At 30.4% G+C, this 24,526-nt stretch overlaps 2 protein-coding genes across 5 annotated transcripts in view; both read right to left on the bottom strand.

The window, feature by feature from the left end:
• LOC127279688 (uncharacterized) overlaps positions 1-24,526 on the bottom strand; it is a 281,690-nt gene that overhangs the window by 241,499 nt on the left and 15,665 nt on the right. The gene's annotated exons all lie outside the window — the stretch shown is intronic.
• LOC127279698 (uncharacterized) lies at positions 504-8,241 on the bottom strand. The gene is made up of 2 exons (XM_051302234.1): positions 7,963-8,241; positions 504-742 (listed from the first exon to the last, which is right to left on the bottom strand). Exons 1-2 carry the CDS (start codon positions 8,233-8,235, stop codon positions 701-703), a joined length of 315 nt encoding a protein of 104 aa, XP_051158191.1. The 5' UTR covers positions 8,236-8,241; the 3' UTR covers positions 504-700.

Below are 24,526 nucleotides of genomic sequence, written 5' to 3' on the forward strand. Positions count from 1 at the left end.
AATATATAACGATGGCCAAAAGTCAACTCTCATTTTGAATTTAAATAATATGATTAATATTTTCATTATCTTAATTTTCTTCAGAAATTTAACTTTCTTGTTTTTCGAATAATGTCGCGATAATAGTCATTATTTTTGTATTGAGAATTATTTAATATTTTTTTTGTGATTCAAAACAAATTGTGATTAAACTAATTGAGTAATTATCGACTAAAATTATAATATATTGGAATTATAAAACCCTTTAAACACAAAGAAAAAGGATTTTCTAAAGATTATATCGTTATTAACTTTTTTGAGAATTGAATTATAATTGAGGTGTTTATTTTAATTGTTTGCGAATATTGTATAGAAATTTCCTTTGAACAATATATATATTGATATAATTTAATTTAATGTATGTGATGTTATTTATTATTTTTTTTGTGTGCGAAAATACTCTCAACATGAACCCTCACCCCTTGTTTAAATAACAACCGCGAGCTAGTTCGTTTGACCAGGATTCCGGTGTAATTATGTGATCGAGAATAAATAAAGTAATTTAAATTTTAAATTTTGGAAATATGTTTCGTGATTATCGATAAACTTTTGTTTGGTAACTTCGATTTTCTTTTTTTGAGTTTAAAGTATATTTCTCTAAAAACAATTTGACTTTACGTTTTGTTTAATGCAGACATCGACTCATCTGTGAGTCTGGCGCTCAACACCTGGTAGATATTATTGATTTTGCGACTATTGAGATCTAGAAGTAAACAATAAAATTTCTTTTTATCGCTCATTTTCTTTTGCTATTCTTGATCACATTACCGAAGGTGATAGTCATACTTCCCCTAATGGCAGGGAAGAAGACAAAATAAATTCTGCCGTCAGCTGAAAGAAGTATTATATTTATTTTCTTTAATCTTTGGGAATCTGTTTCCAAAATATAATACCGTCCCGACATCGACCCTTAAAATTATTTGCCAATCTCACAACATTTAAGTTTAGAAAATATCCAGAGTAACAAGTGGAATTTGATCTCTGAAGATCATTTATGGCTTATTATTTCACATTAACTGTATAAAAATTGTGCTTTTGTTTGATTTTTTTATTAAATATAATGTCAAAAAGACACTGGTAATAATAAAAAAATTATATAAAATTATTAAAATTGTTTAAATGAAGAGTAACATGAAATCACACGGTTCCGTGGATTTGCCGATATATAATTATTAATACTATCGTTATTAGCAATATTGATTTTTTTAACAATCTCTAAAAATGGATTCATTTTTATATAAAATCCCCAGCTGTATTTTTGTTTTATGATTTTTAATCAATTTACTAAGTCAATATTTTATTTATATAGTGGAGTACGACATAGAAAGAATGAAAATAGAATTATCTTCTGAATTTCTAGAAAGTATGGAGTTTTTAAATAATGATGTAAGAAATTTGATTGGTGGTGAAAATGAAAATTTCAATTCTAATGCTGAAGAAGAGTTCAATATACTTCCTTTAGTACCAGAAAGTAGTGTGCACATTAAAATTTTAATTTCTTTTTCTTCTTATGAATACAGTGAATAAAAAAATATTCTAAAATAATTCTATAATTACACTGAAAAATGTATTTGATTCAAATACTCGATTACTTGACTATTATCAAATAAATATTTACTTGAATCAAGTAATTTTTATTTGAATTAAATAAATTGTATTTGAACCAATAATTTCTGTATTTGAAACAAATACCATTTAATTGACTCAAATAATAATTATTTGATACAAATAAATATTTATTTGATAATAGTCAAATAATCGAGTATTTGAATCAAATAAATTTTTTTTCAGTCTATAATGTTTATTTACACTAGGAATGTTTTTTTCGCCTAATTGCACATGTTGTTTTTTTATAGGCCCTTCTTTTTATAAAGAAAATGATTTATATTGGTTTTAAATGCTCCTGGTAATTTGCAAGGTCAAATTATTTTAGGTAAATACCAAGCGACTAAAGACCTTTATTATTCGCGGTTAAAAGAACTGATTATTTTGCATGAATTTCAAAAAGACAAGGACTTTAATAGTACTACTTTCATATATACTAAAAATAAAGTTAGTAAATACTTTTTCTTTTCATTGATATTTTTATTAAATACTAATATTTGTCAGAACGATTTCAGACGAATTTATATTTATATAATGATATCAGTTTGCAAGTTGCTAAAATGAGTCCTTTTTAATTTTTATCACGATCGTTCTCTCAATATAACTATGAAGAAAACTCCTGTACGGTTTTTGATACTATTTGATTAAATACTATATAAATGAAGTGGAAAAAATCATTTTATTTTTTTCATTGCAGAATTAGTGTAGACATTTTTTTCAAACTCCAAAGTGAATATCACGAACTGTTCAATACAGAAGAAGCTAATTTATTTTTTCGGGACAGATATAAAAATCCGGATAACAAAGTCGTTGGTTATTCTGGAGCGTTGCACAATGGCTACAAATTTTTTCGAAAAGAACTTCGCGTTTCGAATCATGCATTTATCTCGGACATAAATGCAGAAGACGATAGAAATTCCCCAACCACTAGTAAATAAAAAAAAATTTTTTTGAGAGTAAAAATAAAATTAATATTTTTTTGTTTATTTTTAGAAACTGACGATTTGTTTTAGGTGACAATAATTTACGATGTTTGACTGATCCTAACAATCGACAATCATATTCAGAAATTTTCAAAAAGTGTGAGGATCAATATTTATCACGAACAAAGTTTCTAGAGGGTACTAACAAAAGAGATGCAATTTCTATTAAGGACTATTTGAAAAGCTTCCCTTGTTTAAGTGGTTTAAAGGTTTGATTAATACAAGCAACAGCTCTTATTTGTCTGTTTTTGTATTTCTACTCGATTTTTTGTTTTAATGATAGTCACATATTTTTTAAATAAGTTTAACGTTGAGGAATATTTTATAGCTAGAAAAGGAATTTAAGAAAGTATTTTTGGAGCAGATTGCAAAAGCAATTGTAGAAGCTGATATCCTTCCTCAAATTCATTCATTATTTTCTCAAAAGTGGCCCGAAATTGCCAACAAAATTGTACAATACGGTAAAAAACTTTGAAATAAATAAGTTAAAGAGTTCTTTCAAAATAATAAAGAATTGATTGAGAAAGTAGATTTCGTCGACTGTGAAGAATTCGAAATTGGAAATAGTTTTTCTAAAAAACTTGTTGAAAATGATTTGCTCATGGTACCTGATTTGTTGCATGGTATTGATATTCCTTTGAGGAAATTTCTAAAATATTTTCTAGAAATACCGAAACTATTTGATAAAATTTTGGAATATATAAAAACCTTAGCCGATTAAACCTATTTGATAACAAATATAATGAAAGCAAATTTATGGGTGAGGAATTATGCGAATCAAGCACCGAACGAAATAATTCTGCCGCTTTATATTTTTTATGACGATATCGGCGACTTTTTTTAGAAAATGGACCTCTAATACATTTTTGGAGCATGCGTTATGAAGCTCGTCATAAACAAATAAAAGTAAATGCGCAATCAACAAGTTGTTCTAAAACTTTGTTAAAAAACAATTGCAATTAAACAAGCTCTTCAATTTTATGAAATGATAAATACATCAATCTCTGAAAATAATGTTAAAATACGATTACAAGATACCAATACAGTATGCAAAAAAAATTAACATAAATGGATTATTTTACAAAGTTAGATCCTTCATTGTAACAAACATGGATGATGTTGAAAAACAATTTGGAGAAATCATTGAAGTTATTGTGGAAAATAACGAAGTTTACTTTCTCATTAACCCATTAACGCCCAAATGTACAAGATCTTGTCTCCAAGTTTGACACTATATTTTAACTTCAAAACTCTATGAGAAGAATTCTGCAATAGTTATTTCTTATTGACCAAGAATCGCTCTTTCTATTGGTGCATTCAAAAATTTTGTAAATTTTTAAGTAAATAAATTATACATGGGTTATTTTTTATAAAAAAACGTGAATTTTTCAGGTTTTTTAAAAATTTTTTAATTTTATTATAAATAATCGTATTCGAATAATTCCAAAAGTCATAAATATCGTGTCAAAAATGAATACGCTATCAGATAGGGGTTCTAAGAAAAAACAAATTTAAAAGTGGTGACACAAGTGAATTATTATTTGTAATATTGTGACCATGTGCTCAAAATTACAAATCTTCATGGATTTTCATAAAACTTGATACCGAACTGTTTTAGATGTCTCTGATCACGAATACGGAATCAGATTTCAAACATTTAAAATGGCGGATCCAATATGGCCGACAAATTATAATATGTCACGCAAAATTTTTTAAAACTAATTGAATTCACTTAAGACTGGTTACTCGGAAGTTTTTAGGGTCACTGATTTCAAATCTGTAGTTAGGTTTTTAAAATTCAAAATGTCGGACGAAAATTTTAAAAACTAATTGGGTTTGTCTAAAATTCGTTACTCGGGGGTTATTGGGGTCGTCGCTGATTTCGAATCTGATGTGAGATTATAAAATTTTTCAAAATTAAAAATGGCGGTCCCAATATGGCGGATCAAATTTATAAAAATTAATTCGATTTGCCTGAAATACGTTACTCGGGGATTTTTGGGGTCGCTGATTACGAATATGGCCTTAGTTTTCAAAAATTCAAAATGGCGGATCCAATATAGCAGAAAAAATTTTTAATAATTAATAGCATTCGTCTAAAATTCGTTGCTTGGGGGTTTTTGGGGTCGCTGGTTACGAATCTGATGTCAGATTTGAAAAATTTTCAAAATTCTAAATGGTGGTTCCATTATGGACGAAATTTTTAAAAATTAATTGCATTCGCCTGAAATGTGTTACTCGTTGGTTTTTGGGGACGCTGAGCTCAAATATGGAGTCAGTTTTTAAAAAATTAAAATTAGTGAGGCTGTTGTAATTACCTTATATAAATTAGAAATACAATTTTTTTTAATAAGTCACGTTTCCTTGCCGTCTTTGTTATCAAAACTTTTGACGTTCCTCGACTCTTAGCACGTGGAGGTGAACGTAAATAAAAAGCCTTTTTTGGTTTTTTTGTATTTAAGTAAGTATGAACATCGCAAATGTCAGTTGAGCAGTATTTTCGCTTTGTTTGGTTTTGTATTTTATTGCTCTTTAGTTCGCTAGTGTTTTTTCTTTTCCAAATAACTTCTTGCAATATCCATTGCAAAATTTTTAGCCGACAATTTTTTGTAATTTTCTCGCTCACTATTAAACAATATAACAGCATTAGCGAGAGATGACTGAATTAGTTGCATCAATACTACCCAAGTCCACTTCTTGCTTCTAAATGTAGGCAATAAAGTACTACAATACTCATCATGTATATCGGCTCCGCCCATATACTTATTATACTTTGCAAACGCATTCGGCATGGCAATATCATCTTTGCGACTTTTGTCTTTGACGTAGCGTTTCACATTTTGTAGTGGACTGACAGCAGCAGCTGTTGAAAGTATCGAAACTTCTTTGGAATCCATCAAAGTAATATAATTTAGGCCACTATTTTTTTCGTGTTTTACTTTCATGGTTCCTCGGGAAACATTGTTCGCTAACTTATTATTCTCTTTTACACGGTTCTGTTTCACAGTTCCAGTCGCTTTTAGACCAATTTTGTGTAAATGAATAATTAAGTCTGGACTTGTATAGTAATTATCAAAGTAAAGATGATATTGCTCTACCTTTCTTCGAGAAGTTACCAAGAGAAAATTTTTTGTCATATGTATGACTACTCTGCTTCCCAAAGAGCAATTTCCTAAATTATCCTCTTTTTTGAATTCTTTCCACAGTAGGTGTCGCATTCGTACAAATAGCTATCAGATCCACATAGAGCCCAAAATTTTATGCCAAAACGCACTGGTTTATTTCTAATATATTGCCTAAAATGCAAACGCCCTTTAAATTTCACCATCATTTCATCGACAGCAAGAGCGGTTTGAAAATAGCCATAGCGTATTATATTGGTTTTGAATAATTCTAAAATTGTTCTTAATCTCCAAGCAGAATCTTTTGCGTTTTTATCATTGCCGGCCTAACAATAAGACTTTCTAACAAGGGATCAGTTGACCAAAAATCTCTTTCGGATGTACATTTATTAAAGGTCGAAAAAATTAATATGCCTATGAAATTATCTAACTCGGACAATGTAATGGATAACCCATATGCAGAACAAGCTGCTATGATATATTCTTTCATAGATTTAGAGAAGAAGAATTCGAATAGTTCGATTGGCGAACTTTCAAAAATGATTTTTTTATCATTCTCTTTCAATAAGTTTTAATTTTTTCTTTTTCTTTTTATTCTTAGAATACTCTGAATCTGACTGAACGACATTATAGTCTGTTCATCCACAACATCACTTTCAATCTCGCTATCTTCATCACTATCATCGCAAACATCATCAACATCTGAATTATTTGCATCGGGAATTATAGCAATATTAATGCAATCATCATATTCAAAAACCTCTGTTCAGCATTGCGGAAAATATGTAATAATAACTATTTACCTTGATTTACAAACTGGATAATGTTTCTCACTTGCCAATGATATGTAAAATAAATTAATGCAAAGAGAAAAAGATAGGTATTTCATTAGACAAATACCCAGAGAACGAAATACTCTATTGCAATAATGTACCGCTATATTTATGAATCAAAAACTGTAAGCATCTAATCCAACAGGTTTAGAAAAAAATAAATATACAAGATTGTTTTAAAAACTGACTCTAGATTTGAGCTCAGTGTCCAAAAAATCCACAAGTATCAAATTTCAGGGGAAAGAGTAACGAATTTCAGGCGAATCTAATTAATTTTTAAAAATTTAGTCCGCCATATTGGATCCGCCATTTTGAATTTTTGAAAACTAAGGCCATATTTGTAATCAGCGACCCCAAAAACCCCCGTGTAACGAATTTTAGGCAAATCCAGGTAATTTTTAAAAATTTGGTCCGCCATATTGGATTTATAAACTTGAGATTTCTTTGATTCAAATACAGGAAATTAAATTGTCAGAACGAGATTTCAGAAAATTCCCTGATAATTCCAGGATTTTAAGGTTTTCCATGACTGAAAAAAAATTTCCTTACAATTACAAGTTTCTCAGATTTTCCAGGTACGTGGCAACCCTGTCGATTTAAGTTAACTTTGGTAACGCATCTTTGACGGTTAAAAAAAATTATTGATAAATATTAACTAGTTATTATTAATAACTAAACTTATAATTGTTTGGTGAATATCACAATAATTAAAAAATGGCCAACATTTCTAATTTATTTTCAAACTAATCATAATCTTTTCGTTTCCTTTTTCCGGGCAGCTCGGAAGAGGAGCAAGCGCATCTTTTTTGTTTTCATCCTTGCAAAATTGACGTATTTCGTCAAATAAATACATCTTACGTTCATTTGTAAGGCCAATAGAATAGATGTCTTTTACCTCATTTGCATTTGGGTTTAATTCAATTTTAGAATGAACAATTTCTTCTGTTGAATCAGCGAATAGTTTCGCTCGAATTTCACCATTGGGAAAAAAGCAAAATGGTGATAATTCGTAATTTGTAGAATGGGATAAAAATGCTGTTTAAATAATTTGTCACATTTTTTCCATTGCACATTTCTAATATTTGTTGTGAGATCGACTGACGGAAGAGCAATGTTATACCCATGGGTCGAGGAAGTCATACCGTGCGTATTTGGAATTTAAAATGCCGAAGTTTCTATCAGGACTGAATTTCGTGTGCCCTGTCAAAAGGAAATGAACGGAAATTTTTTTATTTTTACCTGTCATCACACGCCACAAAAGATAATGCATCATTGCATTGTTTTTCTTCTGACCGACACAATTATCCGCAAATAAAATTATTTCTACAGCATTATGATTACTTAAATAATAATCTATCATGCTAATGACAGAATTAGCACCTTTTCCGGATGATCTGCTTCGTCCATCAAAAAATTCGTTTGCACACCGCTGCTCTCGTCGTGAATTCCTAAAATTGCACATTTTCTGGGTACTTTGAAGTATAATTTTCCAACTTGTTGAGGACTTAAAGGGTAGGAAACGTTTTGAGCGTAGTCGAACGAAAGAACAAGACGCGACGATTGCTGTTTTGGGTCTTGATTCAACAATTTCATATCGGCCCTGTAAATATTATAGAATTCTCGCTGTCTTTTTGCCTGCTGTAAATGCTCCATTGCAATAGAAATTATTTTAACTTTATCTTCATCCGGTAAGTTTGCAGATCGTGAGATTTCTAAATTATTTTCTCGGCATGTGTCGCAAAGATCGTCCGCAGCTTTCATTGTTGTAATGTAAGGACAATAAGTAGACCAAATTGTTTTAAAAGAAGTCAGTGATATTTTTCTCACATCATTATCGTTCTTAGTGTCTTCTTGATACTGTATGTACACAGAGCTTTTCGTTTCACTCGAAGGAAGTTTGATGACATTATAGTGTCTAATTGAGGCATACGACCTGGCAACGAAATAGCAGTTTTTTCTACTACAGACAAAATATACTTTACAACTCTATCAATATCATCAACTGATAAGACATTGGACAGCGATGGTACTTTTTTAGATAACTTATGAACCTGGGGATTCATTACCATCTGGTCAAAATGTTTTAATAAATTTTTGTAACTCTTTTCGCCATCAAATAAAAAAAAATTTGCGACAAATGGGAATGTCTACTATGTAATAATTTATATTATGACGATTGCTTCCGCCTTCCTCTTTGCATCTTGATTTTTTTTGACGAAACATTTGTTATATTCTTCTTTAAATTGAGTAATTTGACAGTGGGCTTGTAGATGAGCCAGAATAATTAAATCTTGCTCAGCTTTTTCCAGTTCGAAATAATTTAATCTTCAAAAAGAAATAAACGTGTTAATTAAAAAAATGGTTTTCGTTAAAATGGGAAAATCTAGCAGATTTAGAACACTGAATTTGGTGTTGGCACGGTGATCTGTTAATAAAAAGATAAAATGAATAAAAAACACATATATTTTAATTTTATCTGATTTTAGATGTATTAATGAATAAATATTGTTATTTTTATTGAAAAATAACAATTATTTATTATAAAATTAAATAAATAAAGTCAGTGAGATTTCAGTGTTCGTTCGGTGTTGGTTATTAAAAAATAAGTATAATAACACGCAAAATAATAAAAATAGGCACTGCACTTAATATACACTTTTACACTAGTATATATCTAATTTTATTTTGCATAAAAAATTACATATTTTACTGTTTTTAATATAAAAATAGTAAAATATGTAATAAATGCACAAATCAACTTACCACTCACCATACCGCAACGACTTGTTGTCGCGCACGGTCGCGCAGACTTTTCGTCCGCCAGGAGGAGTTGTCCATTTATCTGTGTATCAGTTAAATAAAATGTAAACAATAACAAACTGAAATTGAAAGGTGACTAAGGAACGCAAAGCTGTTTGTGTTGAAGTTATGGTTTTGTGAAATGTAACTTGTGCTTGTGCTAAAATGTGCTTTTTTCTGTTCTGATAACAGGATAGAAAATAATATTTGGAATGAAAGTTGTTCAATTTTACTTCTATTTTTTAAATATCTAGTAGAAAATAACGTTAGTACAATAGAAGAATCTAAAAAATTGAAATAACTTTAAAAAGTGACTTTTCTCAAAACAATATTTTAAAAATTTTTTCGTTCAGTCTTTAAAATTTTTTTTGCATTTTATGCTAATGTGGTGATTTTTTTACTACAAATTTAAAATATAAAAGAAAAATCAAACATATTTCATAAAAGGATGTATTTACACATTAAATTGAAGGTCAATCTGCAATTATATCTTCGATTTTTCTGACATGTTTTTTAATACTAATTGAGACTATAGATTTCATAAGTTTTTCCATTTTTTTAACAAGTCGTTTACGAGATATGCATTTTTTGAAATTACAAAATTTAAATAATTTTTTATTTTGAATGACCTTATCTTCGTTAAAAATAAATCAATTTAAATATTTTGTTAAATGTGTTTTTAAAGCTACATTTAAAAAAAAAATTAACAATTTTTTTCAAACATTATTGGGTCAGACCATTATAATTCGAATAAAGTCGTTGCGGACGAATTTTAGAAAAAATTGATTTTTTCAGAAATGATTCTGTACAATATCTAGGGAATTAAATAAAAAGAATTATGTAAAAAAAAATTATTTTTCTTAAAATATGAATTTAAAGTGGAAAGGATACGCAAAAGTGTCACTTTTTTAGCGATTAGAAAATGTATAAAAAAACAGAAAAATTATTAAAAGTGTAAAAAATATTATTGATTCTTGTCATGTATGCGCAAAAAAGAAGAAGAGATGGGGACAGTCTGGAGGAAACTAGAACAATGACTTCACGCGCTACAAAAACTAAATAATTTTTTTCTTGGAAATTAAAAGACATACCATCTTTTCCAATGTCTTAAAATTTTTAAGGACATTGTAGAGAATGTTCATGAATTTATGAAAATATACTTTTCGTATTACTTAAACAATTAAAATTGTTTTATTAATAAAAATTAAAATTTTTGAATGTTTTTTTCAAAATTTTTTTTCATGAAAGGGCATCTAAATACAAGTATTCAAAAAAAAATTCACCCCGATTGGTTAAAAATTACGGAAGTTATAATAAATTTAAAAAAATTACAAAAAATTTAAATGAGCAATAATTTGAAAAATATTATGAATTTTTTATAAATACTTAGGATTTATTTTTATGGCCCTTAAAACAACTCAAATTACCGTCATGGGGCGGCGCCTTTAAACTTGTTTTAGAGGGCTCTGTTTAAGCTGAAAAATTTGACACCGGTCACTATAGAGGGAGCCACCGGGCCAAAGGCCAAATCTATTTCACCTTTATAACCAATGGAGAGCATTCAAAGGTACAGCGAAATAGTGACAGAGTAACTTTAATTTCATTAAAGTTTGGAAGAGAGAGTCACCACCTCACAAGAGAAAAGCAACTTTTCCGTCGTGACGAGCACCTCAATTATTGTTACCAGCAGCTAGTCTCAATAATGGTGTGGATACAAAGCTTTAAAAAAATGGCGACTGACACTGTGGAAACTGTGGAGTCCAAAAGTAGTTTATAGGTTATGTATCATATTCGCGAGTCGATTCACCACCCCACAATAGAAAAGCAACTTTTCTATTGAGGCGAGTATCTCAATCATTGAGAACAGCAACTGATCTCAACAACGATGGTGATCGAAATTCAAGTTAGTGCCGAGGAGGGGGTGAATGAAAACGAGTCAATGTGCAAGTGATCATTTATTTTCATTAAGTACACTTTGTTGAAATAAGTCTAAGTCCCACAAGGGTACAATATTTCTAAGTTTGTTTATTCGAGTTTGCATTATAAATGAATAAGAATAAATGTTTCACACTTCGCTTTCATTTATTTTTTTAAATTATATATTTCATATTCCAAATCGGCTTTTTTAGACTTCGAAGCATTTATTTTATTCATTTATAATGCAAACTCGAATAAACAAACGTCAATTCAAATGTTTAAGAAAAAAGAATTCACGGTAAGATGAAAATAATTCACCGTAACGTTCCAATTCGGTTTTTTCGCCAAACCGAATTCAGCTTAAGTTACCACCAATTCTTATCGCTTACTCCCAATTCTTTTTTTTACTGGGTAGGAAGCTGTTGCGTAATATAGGGTAGGCTATGCAGGGAAGGCAATCAACTCTGAGTGAGCTCTGCAACAGAACTGACGTTTTGGTCCAGTGCATCGGCTTTTATAGCCCACGACTCTTCCAAAACGATGAAAATAGTGGGAGAATTTTCCAAGAGAGGGGCAAATTTTCCGTCTATGCACTTCGTACTCTTGACCCGCGGAAAACCGCGAGTAAAGAGCCAAGTCGCGCGTCTTCTCGCGAGATTCACCTCTATTTATCTATTCTCTCACATCCCTGCTTAACCATTCCTAATTAAGCTAATTAATAACTAATCTTAATTAATAAGTGTGATATATGGTAATAATATTATTATATTAGATTACAGTTTGTTAATATAATATGTTACAAATACACATATGTATATGTAATATATTACAATATAATATTATCCATATTAAACACACACACACGCACATATATATATACACTAGGGGGCTAAGCCCCTTGCTCGCTTCGCGCGCCAACCCTCATTCTCTAAAATTGTCGAGACAAATTCTGAACGGTACGTGAATTGCATGGTAGGCGAGTACAGCGAATTCCAGCGTAGTGTAGAAATTTCCCCCTCTTCCCCTCCTTTCCCCCTCCCTCACCCTAAATTTAGAGGTTAAGATCGTTTCAAGACTCTGAATATAGCCGCAAGCCCCCCCCTCCCTTCTCTTCTACCCCCCTTCTCTTGACTTGCGGCTGTATTCAGAGTCCCACATGGTAGGCGAGTACAGCGAATTCCAGCGTAATGTCGAAATCCCCCCTCCTCTCTTCCTCTTTTTTTCCCCTCCCCCCACCATAAATTTAAAGGTTAAGATCGTTTCAAGAATATAGGTAGATATATGTATATATATATATATGGGACGTTCCACGTCAAACGGAACAGAGCTCTAGCCAAAAATTGGCTTGATAAAAAAAATCGTTTAGGGGCTGAAAAAACTTGTACACTCTTGTACTTTCGAAAGCAGATGGGCGATTTCAGAAATTCAATATGGCGGCGCCTCTAGATGTGATATAAGTCATCAATGTCACGATTCGACAAATACAAACATGAATAAAATTTCCAAAATTAATTAAATTGAATCAAAAAATACACTTTAAAGCATTTTTGTGGTCGCTGAATACGAATCTGAAGTCAGATTTTAAAAATTCAAAATGGCGGATCCAAAATGGTGGTCGATTTTTGTTATAACTCAATTTTTTTAAAAAACTGGTTACTCGGGGGTTTTTGGGGTCGCTGAATATGAATCTGCAGTCAGATTTTAAAAATTCAAAATGGCGGATCCAAAATGGTGGTCGATTTTTGTTAAAACTAAATATTTTTTCTCAAAACTGGTTACTCGGGGGTTTTTGGGGTCGCTGAATGCGAATATGTTGTAAATAAAATAATAATAATAAAAAACTAAGCGCATATGAAAAATAAAAAAATAATATGTAAAATTAATGAGTAGTAAAGTGTTTGTAAGGACTTTTGATATTTAAATCTTTCTTTTACATAGGTAAAATCATAAAACTCTAAAAAATATACACTGTTAGTTACAATGCTATCGTTCATAAAAGGTTTCAAAGACACTTGGCTAAAAAATATACAAGTGCTCCTTTGTTTTAAAAATAAGCGACCTTTAAAACACCCGAATAACATATTTAATCAAAAAAATCTAATTTTATAATTAATTCATCCACACCGAAAACACCCAAATAACAAGTTTCGAAGAAAAAATTGAATTTTAACGAAAATCGACCACCATTTTGGATCCGCTATTTTGAATTTTTAAAATCAGACTTCAGATTCGTATTCAGCGACCCCAAAAACCCCCGAGTAACCAGTTTTGAGAAAAAATATTTAGTTTTAACAAAAATCGACCACCATTTTGGATCCGCTATTTTGAATTTTTTAAATCTTACTTCAGATTCGTATTCAGCGACCCCAAAAATGCTTAAAAGTGTATTTTTTGATTCAATTTAATTAATTTTGGAAATTTTATTCATGTTTGTATTTGTCGAATCGTGACATTGATGACTTATATCACATCTAGAGGCGCTGCCATATTGAATTTCTGAAATCGCCCATCTGCTTTCGAAAGTACAAGAGTGTACAAGTTTTTTCAGCCCTTAAACGATTTTTTTTATCAAGCCAATTTTTGGCTAGAGCTCTGTTCCGTTTGACGTGGAACGTCCCATATATATATATATATATATATATATATATATATATATATATATATAGGGCATTCTATGGGAAATTTTCATTGAAAATTTTTTTTTGTCCGAAACATTTTTTTTCGAAATCTATATGAAAAATAAGGAAATACGTATTTTTTTATTTTTTTATTTGATGAAAATGAAGGAAGTTATGATTTTTTGAAATTTTACGTCAAAGAAGAAAGTGTGTTTTTGGAACATTTTTTAATCTATTGTACTAAGAAATTAAAAATTATGCTATATATGAAATTTGTTTATTTGTTGTCAAATTTTTTAAATATGTGCTCAAAAATAACGTACCTATAACAGAAACAACAAAAAAGTTGAAATTAAACTTATAAAGTGAGTTTTCTCAAAAGAGACACTATCGATTTTTAATTTTTTTTTTGCATTACAATCTCTGATGACCGAAGAATTTGTTCCCCTATCTGCGAAAGTGGTACTTTTAGTTTTTAAATTACTATTTACAATTTTTAAGCTTGACGCAACGATTTTTAGTATGTTTTTATGAAAATTAAAAAAAAACAAATGAATGTTAATGGAAAAAGGTTATAGGTATTTGTAGAAAAAATGCTTAAATTCTGTGAGCCGTACTAAAAAAATTATAAATAGTAATTTAAAAACTAAAAATACCACTTTCGCAGATAGGGGAAAAAATTCTTCAATCATCAGAGATTGTAATGCAAAAAAAAAATTAAAAGTCGAAAGTGTCTCTTTTGAGAAAATTCACCTTATAAGTTTAATTTCAACTTTTTTGTTGCTTCTGTTATAGGTACGTTATTTTTGAGCACATATTTGAAAAATTTGAGAAAAAATGAACAAATTTCATATATAGCATAATTTTTAATTTCTTAGTACAATAGATTAAAAAATGTTCCAAAAACACACTTTCTTCGTTGACGTAAAATTTCAAAAAATCATAACTTCCTTCATTTTCATCAAATAAAAAAATAAAAAAACACGTATTTCCTTATTTTTCATATAGATTTCGAAAAAAAAATGTTTCGGACAAAAAAAAAATTTTCAATGAAAATTTCCCATAGAATGCCCCATATATATATGTGTGTATATATATAACGTTATAAATTACAAACAGATTATAAATAATTATAACAATAATATTCATAATTAACAATTAACAAATTATAATTGTTGCAATAACAATTATAATTAATAATTAGTTAATAAAAATTTATTATGATATAATAAATTATTTATAACAAATTATAAGTTACATACGATATATAAGGTTTTGTACCACATCTAACTTCGAATATAACCTTTTATTTAAGTAAATAATTGAAAATTCGGCTCGGAAAAGTATCCGGCGAACAGGAGGTTAAGAGAAGTGGCGCGAGGAAAGCACAGGGCCTGTCGCGTTGAGAGTGGGAGGTGCAATAATGAATGGAACTATTACCGTAACTTATTCAGTATAAAAGTACATGTATAAAAAATATAAATTTTGTATGTCGAATAATACGAATGACCCTCACAGCACTGGATATTTCTGGATATTATGAAAACATTCCTTGGATGTCCTTGGATGTCCTAGGGATGTCCTTTAATGATATTCAACGGATAGTATTTGGATATCTTAAAGTCCGACGGTTTGGATATCTTGGGCATATTCTAAGGATATCCATAAGATATCTTCTGGATATTCAAAAAATATCCTAATCATCATAAAGCATATAATTAATTATATTTTATAAATTGCATTTAATTGGAAAATATATTTTAATATTTTAACTTCAACTAAATAATGTTGAGCACTTTTCTGAATTAGTTATTTGGAAGTTTATGTAGCATCAAGAAGTTAACATTCGTTTTCACGTAGCGTGCGTAGCGTAGTTGGTAAAGCTTTAGGCTCATAGTCCGTAGGTTCGATTCCCACCATGCGTTAGATTTATGTATTTCTCAGGTTTGCGTTTAATCATTAATTCTGTGTATGAATTAGTTGAAAAATGAAAATATCTGATCACAGTATGCAGAAATTACATATTTTTTAATTTATTTATTCTATGTGGGCTATTCCACGTGAGATTTACATATGACCTTTTTTTGTCTAAATATATTTTTTTCTTATTCTCTGTAGGAAAACATGAAATGCGTATTTTTTTATTTTTTAAAAATCGGACAAATTTTTTTAGTTACCCTATTGAAAATTCCTACAAAGTTTCCCACGTGTGATCCTTTAAAACCAATCTATAAGGAATCCTCATAAGATCTTACGTGGGGTGCGTTTAAGGAAACTTTCAGATAACATACGACATTACTGTACGAATTTGGTTCAGGCAATGTTACAGGAAACTATATAGTTTTACATATAGTTTCTTACGTAAGATCCTATAAAGTATGTCACAGAAAATAAAAATTAAAAAAAATTTTGAATTTTTTTCTATGTATGTCATTGTTACCTTGCTTGTTTTTCGACTTCTAGTATTTTGGAGAAAAATTTGAAAATAAATTCGGAGGGACTGGGAATAGAACTCGGTTTCGACGCGCGATAGCTAAAGACCGTATACACTAGCCTAATCACCGACTACCGAGTTTGGCTAGAAGGTTTAATATAAACTTAAAAACTTCAAATTACCTCAGCAACTCATCTATTTAATAGCAAATGTGATATTCGGTAAGTCCTTTATCACTTGGAATGGTGCAGGAGAATCAACAACAACATTTATCATACAACAAGGACTTCAACAAGGAACTGTAACTTCACCCATCTTGTACAACGTGTAGGGGAGAGTGGGGTAAAACGGCGCAGCGGGTAAATCGGCGCAATAGTATTTATAAAAATTAAGCCATTTTAGAGAAAGAAGAATACTTTTATTTTAAATATTTATGTATTCCATGAAAGTAACAGCTAAAATTTTTCTAATTTTATTAATTATTTAATATTTATTATAAAAAAGTTACTTTTTGATGGTTTACGTTTATTATGAAGGCTGTAGGAAAAATTGTGTAAAATTGCATGTTTTTTTTTCTTTCAACTTATTTTTTTTTAGAATTTGTTAATTTGAATCTTCTGAATGGAATAAATTCATTTATATAGTTAATTTCAATTAAATTTTATTTAAAAAAAGGTTTTTTTGTACTATCACCTGCGGTTAAAACGGCGCGTTCAGCGCTTTAATCGGCGGGTAATTCGGCGCACTGTTAGTGATGTGACTTTACTGAAGATAGTTGCTAAGAATAAATGTCAAGTTGAAATTGTGCAAAATTGCAGTTTTGGAAGGTGAGTTATTTGTTTTATACTAATAACATGCAATGTATAATAAAATTTTTATAGTAGCAGATGTTTTTAATCATTTGAATTGTATTTTTGATTGGTAATCATATCGAAGATTCTTGTTATCGGTCTTTTAGATTATATTTAATATATGTCATAAAAAATATTTTTCTCATCATTAAAAATCTTACAGATCTAGACAAACTACTACTTATATTAAAAGACACTCGCAAAATAACATTTAAATATTTAAAAAACATTTTAGAACGATATAAATGGTTTTTACAATCTTTTCAGCATTTTTGAGGTTAGGTGCATTTGTGACAGATCTTGCAAAATTTTTTCTAACACTTTTTAATAGCAATATTTTTCTAAACAGTCTATAAAATTTATATTTGTCTATTATTATAGATGCGGGTGTATCAAAGAAAAACACAGAACGGAATGTGGTCCATTCCAGACATGATCTCTGCTATCGAAGAAGTAAAAAAGGGCCGTTGAATTCGTTCTACTGCAAAATTATTGAACATTCCAGAGAGTTCCATCAGAAGAAGAATGAAAAACAATAAAAAAAATTATCCTCATCAGGGTAGAAAAAGTTGTTTTACGCCGGAACAAGAAAAACTTCTCGCAGATTACCTGATAATATTAAGTGACAAGTTTTACGGTTTGCCTCCTCTGCAGTTTCGAAAAGTTGCTTTCCAGTTGGCCGTGAAACTAAAAATCAAACACCACTTTAATAAAACTAACAAAACTGCCGGAAAAGATTGGCTGAAAGGATTTTTGAAACGAAATGCAAACGTTAGCGTTAGACAGCCAGAGGCCACAAGCATCAATCGCATTAATGGCTTCAATAAAGAAGAAGTACAGCGATTCTTCACTAATTTAGGCAATGTTCTGGAGGAGTATAAATTTCCTCCAGAAAGGATTGTCAACATGGATGAGACCGGTATCACCACTGTTCAAGTAAGTAGTACATATAAAAATCATGATTAATAAATAAAAAATTTCAAAAATAAATATTTAATAAAAACATATTGAGAAAAATGAAATTTTCATTAAAATATCGACATATTACAGACACCAGAAAATATTCTTGCACCAAAGGGAAAGAAGAGAGTCGGCTCAGTGACTTTTTGGGAACGCGGTAAAACTACAACTGCAAGTGGCACATATATACCACCGATGTTTATTTTTGCTCGAGGAAAAAACAATCATCTTTAAAGCAAAGGAGCACCTCCTAGGTCTATCGTCGAGTGTACAAAAAGTGGGTGGATCAATGAGGATGTATTTATGATTTGGCTGCAACATTTTGCTGAGATTATGAAACCGACTAGAGAGAATCCAGTTTTGCTGATTCTAGACAATCATGCCAGTCACTCAACACTTCAATCCTACGAGTTCTGCAAAAAAAATCATATACACATGATATCTTTGCCTCCGCACACTTCTCACAGATTGCAACCTTTAGACGTAACCTTCTTCGGCCCATTGAAACGTGCCTATTACAGGGAATGCGATTTCTTTCTGAAGTCAAAGAGTAATTGTTCCAAAATCACGCCTTTTGAAGTCGCAGGTATTTATAAATAATTCTATTAAAACTCATATTCAATTTATTGTTTCATTAAACTGAACTCAATTAATTTATTATCCATACTTTTAGAAATTTTCAATTCGGCTTATTTGAAAGTTTGCAATATGGAGAAAGCAGTCAATGGTTTCCGGGCCACAGGGATTATGCCTTTCAATCCTGAGGTTTTCCAAGACCAGATGACAATGAACTTGTTCTTGAAGCGGAATTGAACATTGTTAATGGTATTGCAAATACTGACAATGTCAATCAGAATATAATTGCAGAGCTTCAATCATTAAATGAGGGTTATAATGAAAATGATCAGAACGTTTTCAATGAGAATGAAATAGAGGACTTGTCCATGGAAGTATTACAGGAAGTTATTCCAATGCCGTCCTTTTCGACAACTTTAAGTAAAAAACGAGGCGGCAATCAAATACAACATTCAGAAATCCTAACATCGTCTCCTGTAAGGGAACTTCTCGAAGAAAAAAAATTGAAGCAATTAAGTAGCTAAAATACAAAAAGCCGAGGAGGTGAAAAAAAGAAAAGAAATAAACGCAAAGAAGAAAATTGAAAAACAAGAAGAAATTCGTAAAAGAAAAGAGTTAAGAGCGCAAAAGAAAGCTAAAAAGGCTCTTGATGTACAAAAAAAGAAAGAAATTAAAGAGAAAAAAGCAGCAGAAAAATTAAAAAAGAAGGAAGGAACTGAAGTTAATAAGAAGACAGTAAACACGAAACGAATTTTGCCAAAAAGAAATATGGAAAGATGCTCTGGTCTTCGTATTTAAGCAATTATTTAATTATTTATATAAGTATTAATTTGTGCAATTAATGCTCTGATTCTTCTTGTCAGTACATTTATAAGCAGAGTTCAATTCTACATTATGTATTTTAAAAAAATACTTTAAATTTTTAATTATCAATAAAAAATATCATATAAAAACTATCATGGTGTCATTTTGGTATCCGGTCATTTTCCCGAATCGAATTTCCCGAATGCCGCTGGCCCGAATGTCAAAAATCCCGAATAGCCAAAATCCCGAATGCCTTTTTCCCGAATGCCATTTTCCCGAATGGCTATGTCCCCGAAAAATGAAAAAAAAATTTTATTAGAAATGAAGAATTTACTGCAATAAATTGTTACAAAAGTATAAAATTTATGAGTGTAAATGTAAATAAATATTTGTAACCCAATTAGAGCACAATATTGTAAGAAACTGCTTTCAAATAGTCCAACACTCTGTTTTCCCTTTTATAATTTGCGTAGGAAGCTGTGATCGCTTGGATTCTCCTTTGAAGCTGATACCATTTCTTCTTTGGTGCAGCCCTCACCGATCTCCCTAAACTTAACTCCGCAATAGCACACTCTGTATCGGCTTGTTCTTTTTGTATTTCTGTCAGGAGGGAGTAGAGATCTGGATGATGTTTTCCCACTACTATCGCGAATCGGTTATGCCACCCCTCGCTGACGTTATTCGTTCTGCTAGCTCCTTGAAGAGCAGCTTCGTATTGGTTCCACAATTCGATAGGATACCGAGGCAAAATTTGTCTTCTGCGTCCTCTTGCTGGTCGTCCTAGAACGTAATTTTCAGCAAAATAATCTAGGACAGGGCCAAGTTCATGTGGTGAATTAATTAAGAGCAACTGGAAAGCAGGCTTAACGTCATCGGGGGGCACATAAGCCAAAGACAACATCATGTGCAAACTTCTTTTCAAACCTCGATTGAGCGGGTCATTGTAAGTTGTTTGGAGTCCCTCGGATTGAACCCGGCGATAGGCGGTTTGACCGAGGTGGAAAAAACAACAAGAGATTTGTACATCTTCGAATACCGTAGGACATGAAGTGAGAATGGCCATCTCGAAATCAGTCATAATTCTTTCCGGGTGAAAATTTTGAATGCGATACTCCTCAGCCATTTCCTTAACTGCGTTTAAGACAGCAGTGTATTGTGAGGATTCTTTCGATGACATCAAAGCAAATACGAGTGGTAGAGCAATTTTATCCAAAGGAACGTCCTCATCAGACCCCATAACATTTTTATTCACCAGCCCAAGAATTGTGAAAATTTGAGTGAAAATATGAGGAGCGACCTTGAATGTTCCGTCTAGGAACCAAACAGAACTTCGTGAAAGAAGCTCCAAATTCCTACGCGTACTGAAAACTAAAACTCTTTCGTCGTTTGGCATATGTTCCAGAGAATCATATATCAGGAATGTTTCTCCAGCCAGGGTTTGACGATAACGTTCTGGTAGATCCTGCAAGGCATCCAGTGATATAGGGTTAGGTGGCAAATTTTTTTGGCGTTGACGTCGCATGGCTTTCTTTAAATTTTCCCTTTCTGGGAGTTGGCTAAGAACCCCCTCTTCTAATGTCGGTAATTCTGAGCGCAATATTTGGGCAGGAGGTTGCTCCGGATGCTCCTCCGCTCTTCTTTTTAATCTGAACAATAAATAGTAAGAAATAAAAAATATACAAAATAATCATATTACAAATGTAAAAGTAACACAACAACTAACCTCATTTTCACAATTTCAGCCTTGCATAATTCTTGATCTGGCGCGTGAGGATGATCCTTAACGTTTTTGAATACGACAACTGGTTCCCCTGGCAATGTATCCGCGGTAATTGCACGAATTGTACATTCTCCATTGCGAAGTTTTACACAATCCCAATACGCTTTTCCTTTACTTCTTTTTGATCGCTGATATAAATGACCGTCCAATACTAATTTCGTTCCTAACATTACTTGTGATTCTTCCATCGCAATACAAATATTTATTTAAAATATGTATAAATAAAATATAAACATGTAAAAAACACCAAAAATTTTATATAAACAAACTGAAGCCAAAAAGTTGTGTGACAGTTACACTCGTTTCTATGGTAACATTATTCTTTTATTGCAACCATTGATGCGCCACTTATTTAAAACTATTCGGTAAATTAATTATTCGGGAGATTGGTTTTCGGGAGATTGGTTTTCGGGAAAATGGATTCGGGAAAATAGCATTCGGGAAAACGGCATTCGGGATTTTGGCTATTCGGGATTTTTGACATTCGGGCCAGCGGCATTCGGGAAATTCGATTCGGGAAAATGACCATTTTTCATTTTTCAGATATTCAAAAATTATTTAAGAGTCAGAAATAATGGATTTTGAAAGTCAAATTAAGATTATATAGAATCTATGAATAATATTCAATGTATAGTTATGAATTAAAAACATATTTACATTATATGTTGAACTAATGATTTTTACTTTTTTCGGCATTGATAATATTATTAATTTTATAATATTTAATCATTTACAACATGTGCGCCGTTTTACCCCACTCTCCCCTACACATCAAATTTGGCAACTGAATGTGAACTAAACCAAGAAAATTCACAGTCCATTACTTTTGATGACGATCTTATAATTTATAAATTTATAAATTATTAAAAACTCGCTTGCAGTACGTGTAAACAAAACTAATAACTATTACCGTAAATGGAACCTTAAAATTAATCCATCAAAATGTGAAACAATCCTTTTTCGCAAAACAGTCAATGAAATCACTTTTTCTACAGTACAAGATTTAAAAACATTCAAAGTTACTTTAAATTTAAAAGATTCAGAATTTACCATACCGAATAAAAAATCGGTCATATATCTAGGAGTGACATTTGACTATTTATTCCGAATGAATATTCACTTTATTAACCAACTTGAGATAGTTAAAAATGCATTCAGATCCTGCGCAAAATTATTTTACAATAAACACATTGAATCAAAAGCAAAAGTAATCTGTTATTTGTTACTAATCAGACCAATCCCAGCATATGCAGCACCAATATTGTGGAACATGGGACATACACATCAGACTATTTTCAACAAATATCAATGAAAAAAAATTTAATAACTAAATTATTTCTGTTCTTTTTTATAAAATTTCCAAAGTTGTCAAACTAACCTATTTTCCGTGCAACTGAACTTAAAAACTAAATTTCAACGTAAATAAAAAAAATTCATAAAATAATTGTCAAAAATGAATTGTTCGGATATTCAAAGTCTTTAATACGAAATATCAAATTTTTCTAAAAATAGGCTGCAACGACTATAGGTGAAATAAAATGGAATGACCCTTAAATATTTTTATTATTAAAAAATTATATTAAAATTTTTTACATTTTAAACATTTACTAATTCACATCAGTAATTATATAAGTTCCTGTACTGGTATATCTGTAAAATCATTCAATTTCAATTATTTCTTCAATGGAAATGTGAATTACTGAATCAATTAGTGACATTTTCACTGATTCAGATTTAGAGTGTATACAAGAGCACTTAATTTATGAATGTCCTTGTGTTTAGTTCAATGCTCGTTTGTTAAGCTTAACATAGTTATTACAGATATTGTCCGACGTTTTTGTCGTATTCAAGTTAAGACAAAGAAATGTATATCTCAATACTTATTATTATGTGTATTTTTGATAATTGTCTTATACATTGGAAAACCAAGTTCAACCGCACTGGGAGCGCCATAACGCGCTAGACTATGAAAATTTTTGAGAAAATGTCTTTTATAACAAACACATTAAATAGATACGTATATTATTTTGTAAAGTCATCAAACAGCTTTTCAGATGTTTGTTATTACAAAGAGCATATTATCGTATATATTTTTATAAACATTAATGATATCAATTAATAATTTTGTTGATTTAAATAGTTTTAAATGATTAATTGTGTTAATGAATAAAAATTACAAAATTTTCCCGTCTATACAACACAAAAATGGTATATGAATTTTAATACCTAATGTTAAATTTGGACTTTATTAACTTCGACATTTTAATTTAGAATGGCATGAACTTAAATCAAGTGAACTCTGCATACATTCAAATTTTTTAGAAAATAAATTAAGTAACAATGTAGATAGAGCAAAGTTTTTTTAACAAACTATGTAATGTAATTTATATAATGCTAATACTTAATCAGCACTCATATTTTTACCAAAATTTTCTTAGATGGAAATAACTGTTAACTTAAAAGTTATTATCAAATTACAACTAATTGATACCCAAAATGTGAACCAAATAAAAACTTGCGACAAATTTTGGTATCAATTTGATACTTTCAAGAAAACTGTGATAATGTGATCTAAAATAAATTAGTACAAAACTCCAATTTAAAATCTTTATTTTAAAACAAAGAAAATCAGTTATAGGAAAATGTGGGGTAATGGGAGCATTTAAATTTCAAGTACTCAGAGACTTTTAATTTCGCGGAAATAACTCAGAAAACTTGGACAATCTTTTTGTATGTCACAGGAAGACAAACGGTCATACTTCTGACAGGTTTGTAGAAACTACAAGGAAAAATAAAGTTTTCGGGTTTTTCTTCTTAAATGGAAAATATTTCTGGAGATTAAAGTAAATTGTTAAAAATTTATTATTTTATTATGTTTTGTGATTTTATTAGATATAAATGTGTGTAGATTTGGATATATGAATAAAAATAGGTAATAATTAAATTTGTTTATGTTTTTCCTCTTTTTTTCAAATTATGGCCTGTGAAAATTTCATGGGGTAATAGGAGAATTGTGTCAGCCAACAGAGTTTCATTACCTCGATATGGCTTTTCTTATTTCCTTGAAAATTGAACAAAATTCATTTTTAAAATTTGATATTGTGGCATATTTAATTGTCTGTAATTAATAGATAGTTTAATATTAAAGAAGCTGTAGGTGTTTTTTATGTCTTAAATATTTTGTAAAATATTCATCTGTCGAGAA

Source organism: Leptopilina boulardi, unplaced genomic scaffold, assembly GCF_019393585.1.
Source record: "Leptopilina boulardi isolate dan_hultmark-lab unplaced genomic scaffold, ZJU_Lbou_2.1 LbouV2_222, whole genome shotgun sequence".
NCBI classification, from domain to species: Eukaryota; Metazoa; Arthropoda; class Insecta; order Hymenoptera; family Figitidae; genus Leptopilina; species Leptopilina boulardi.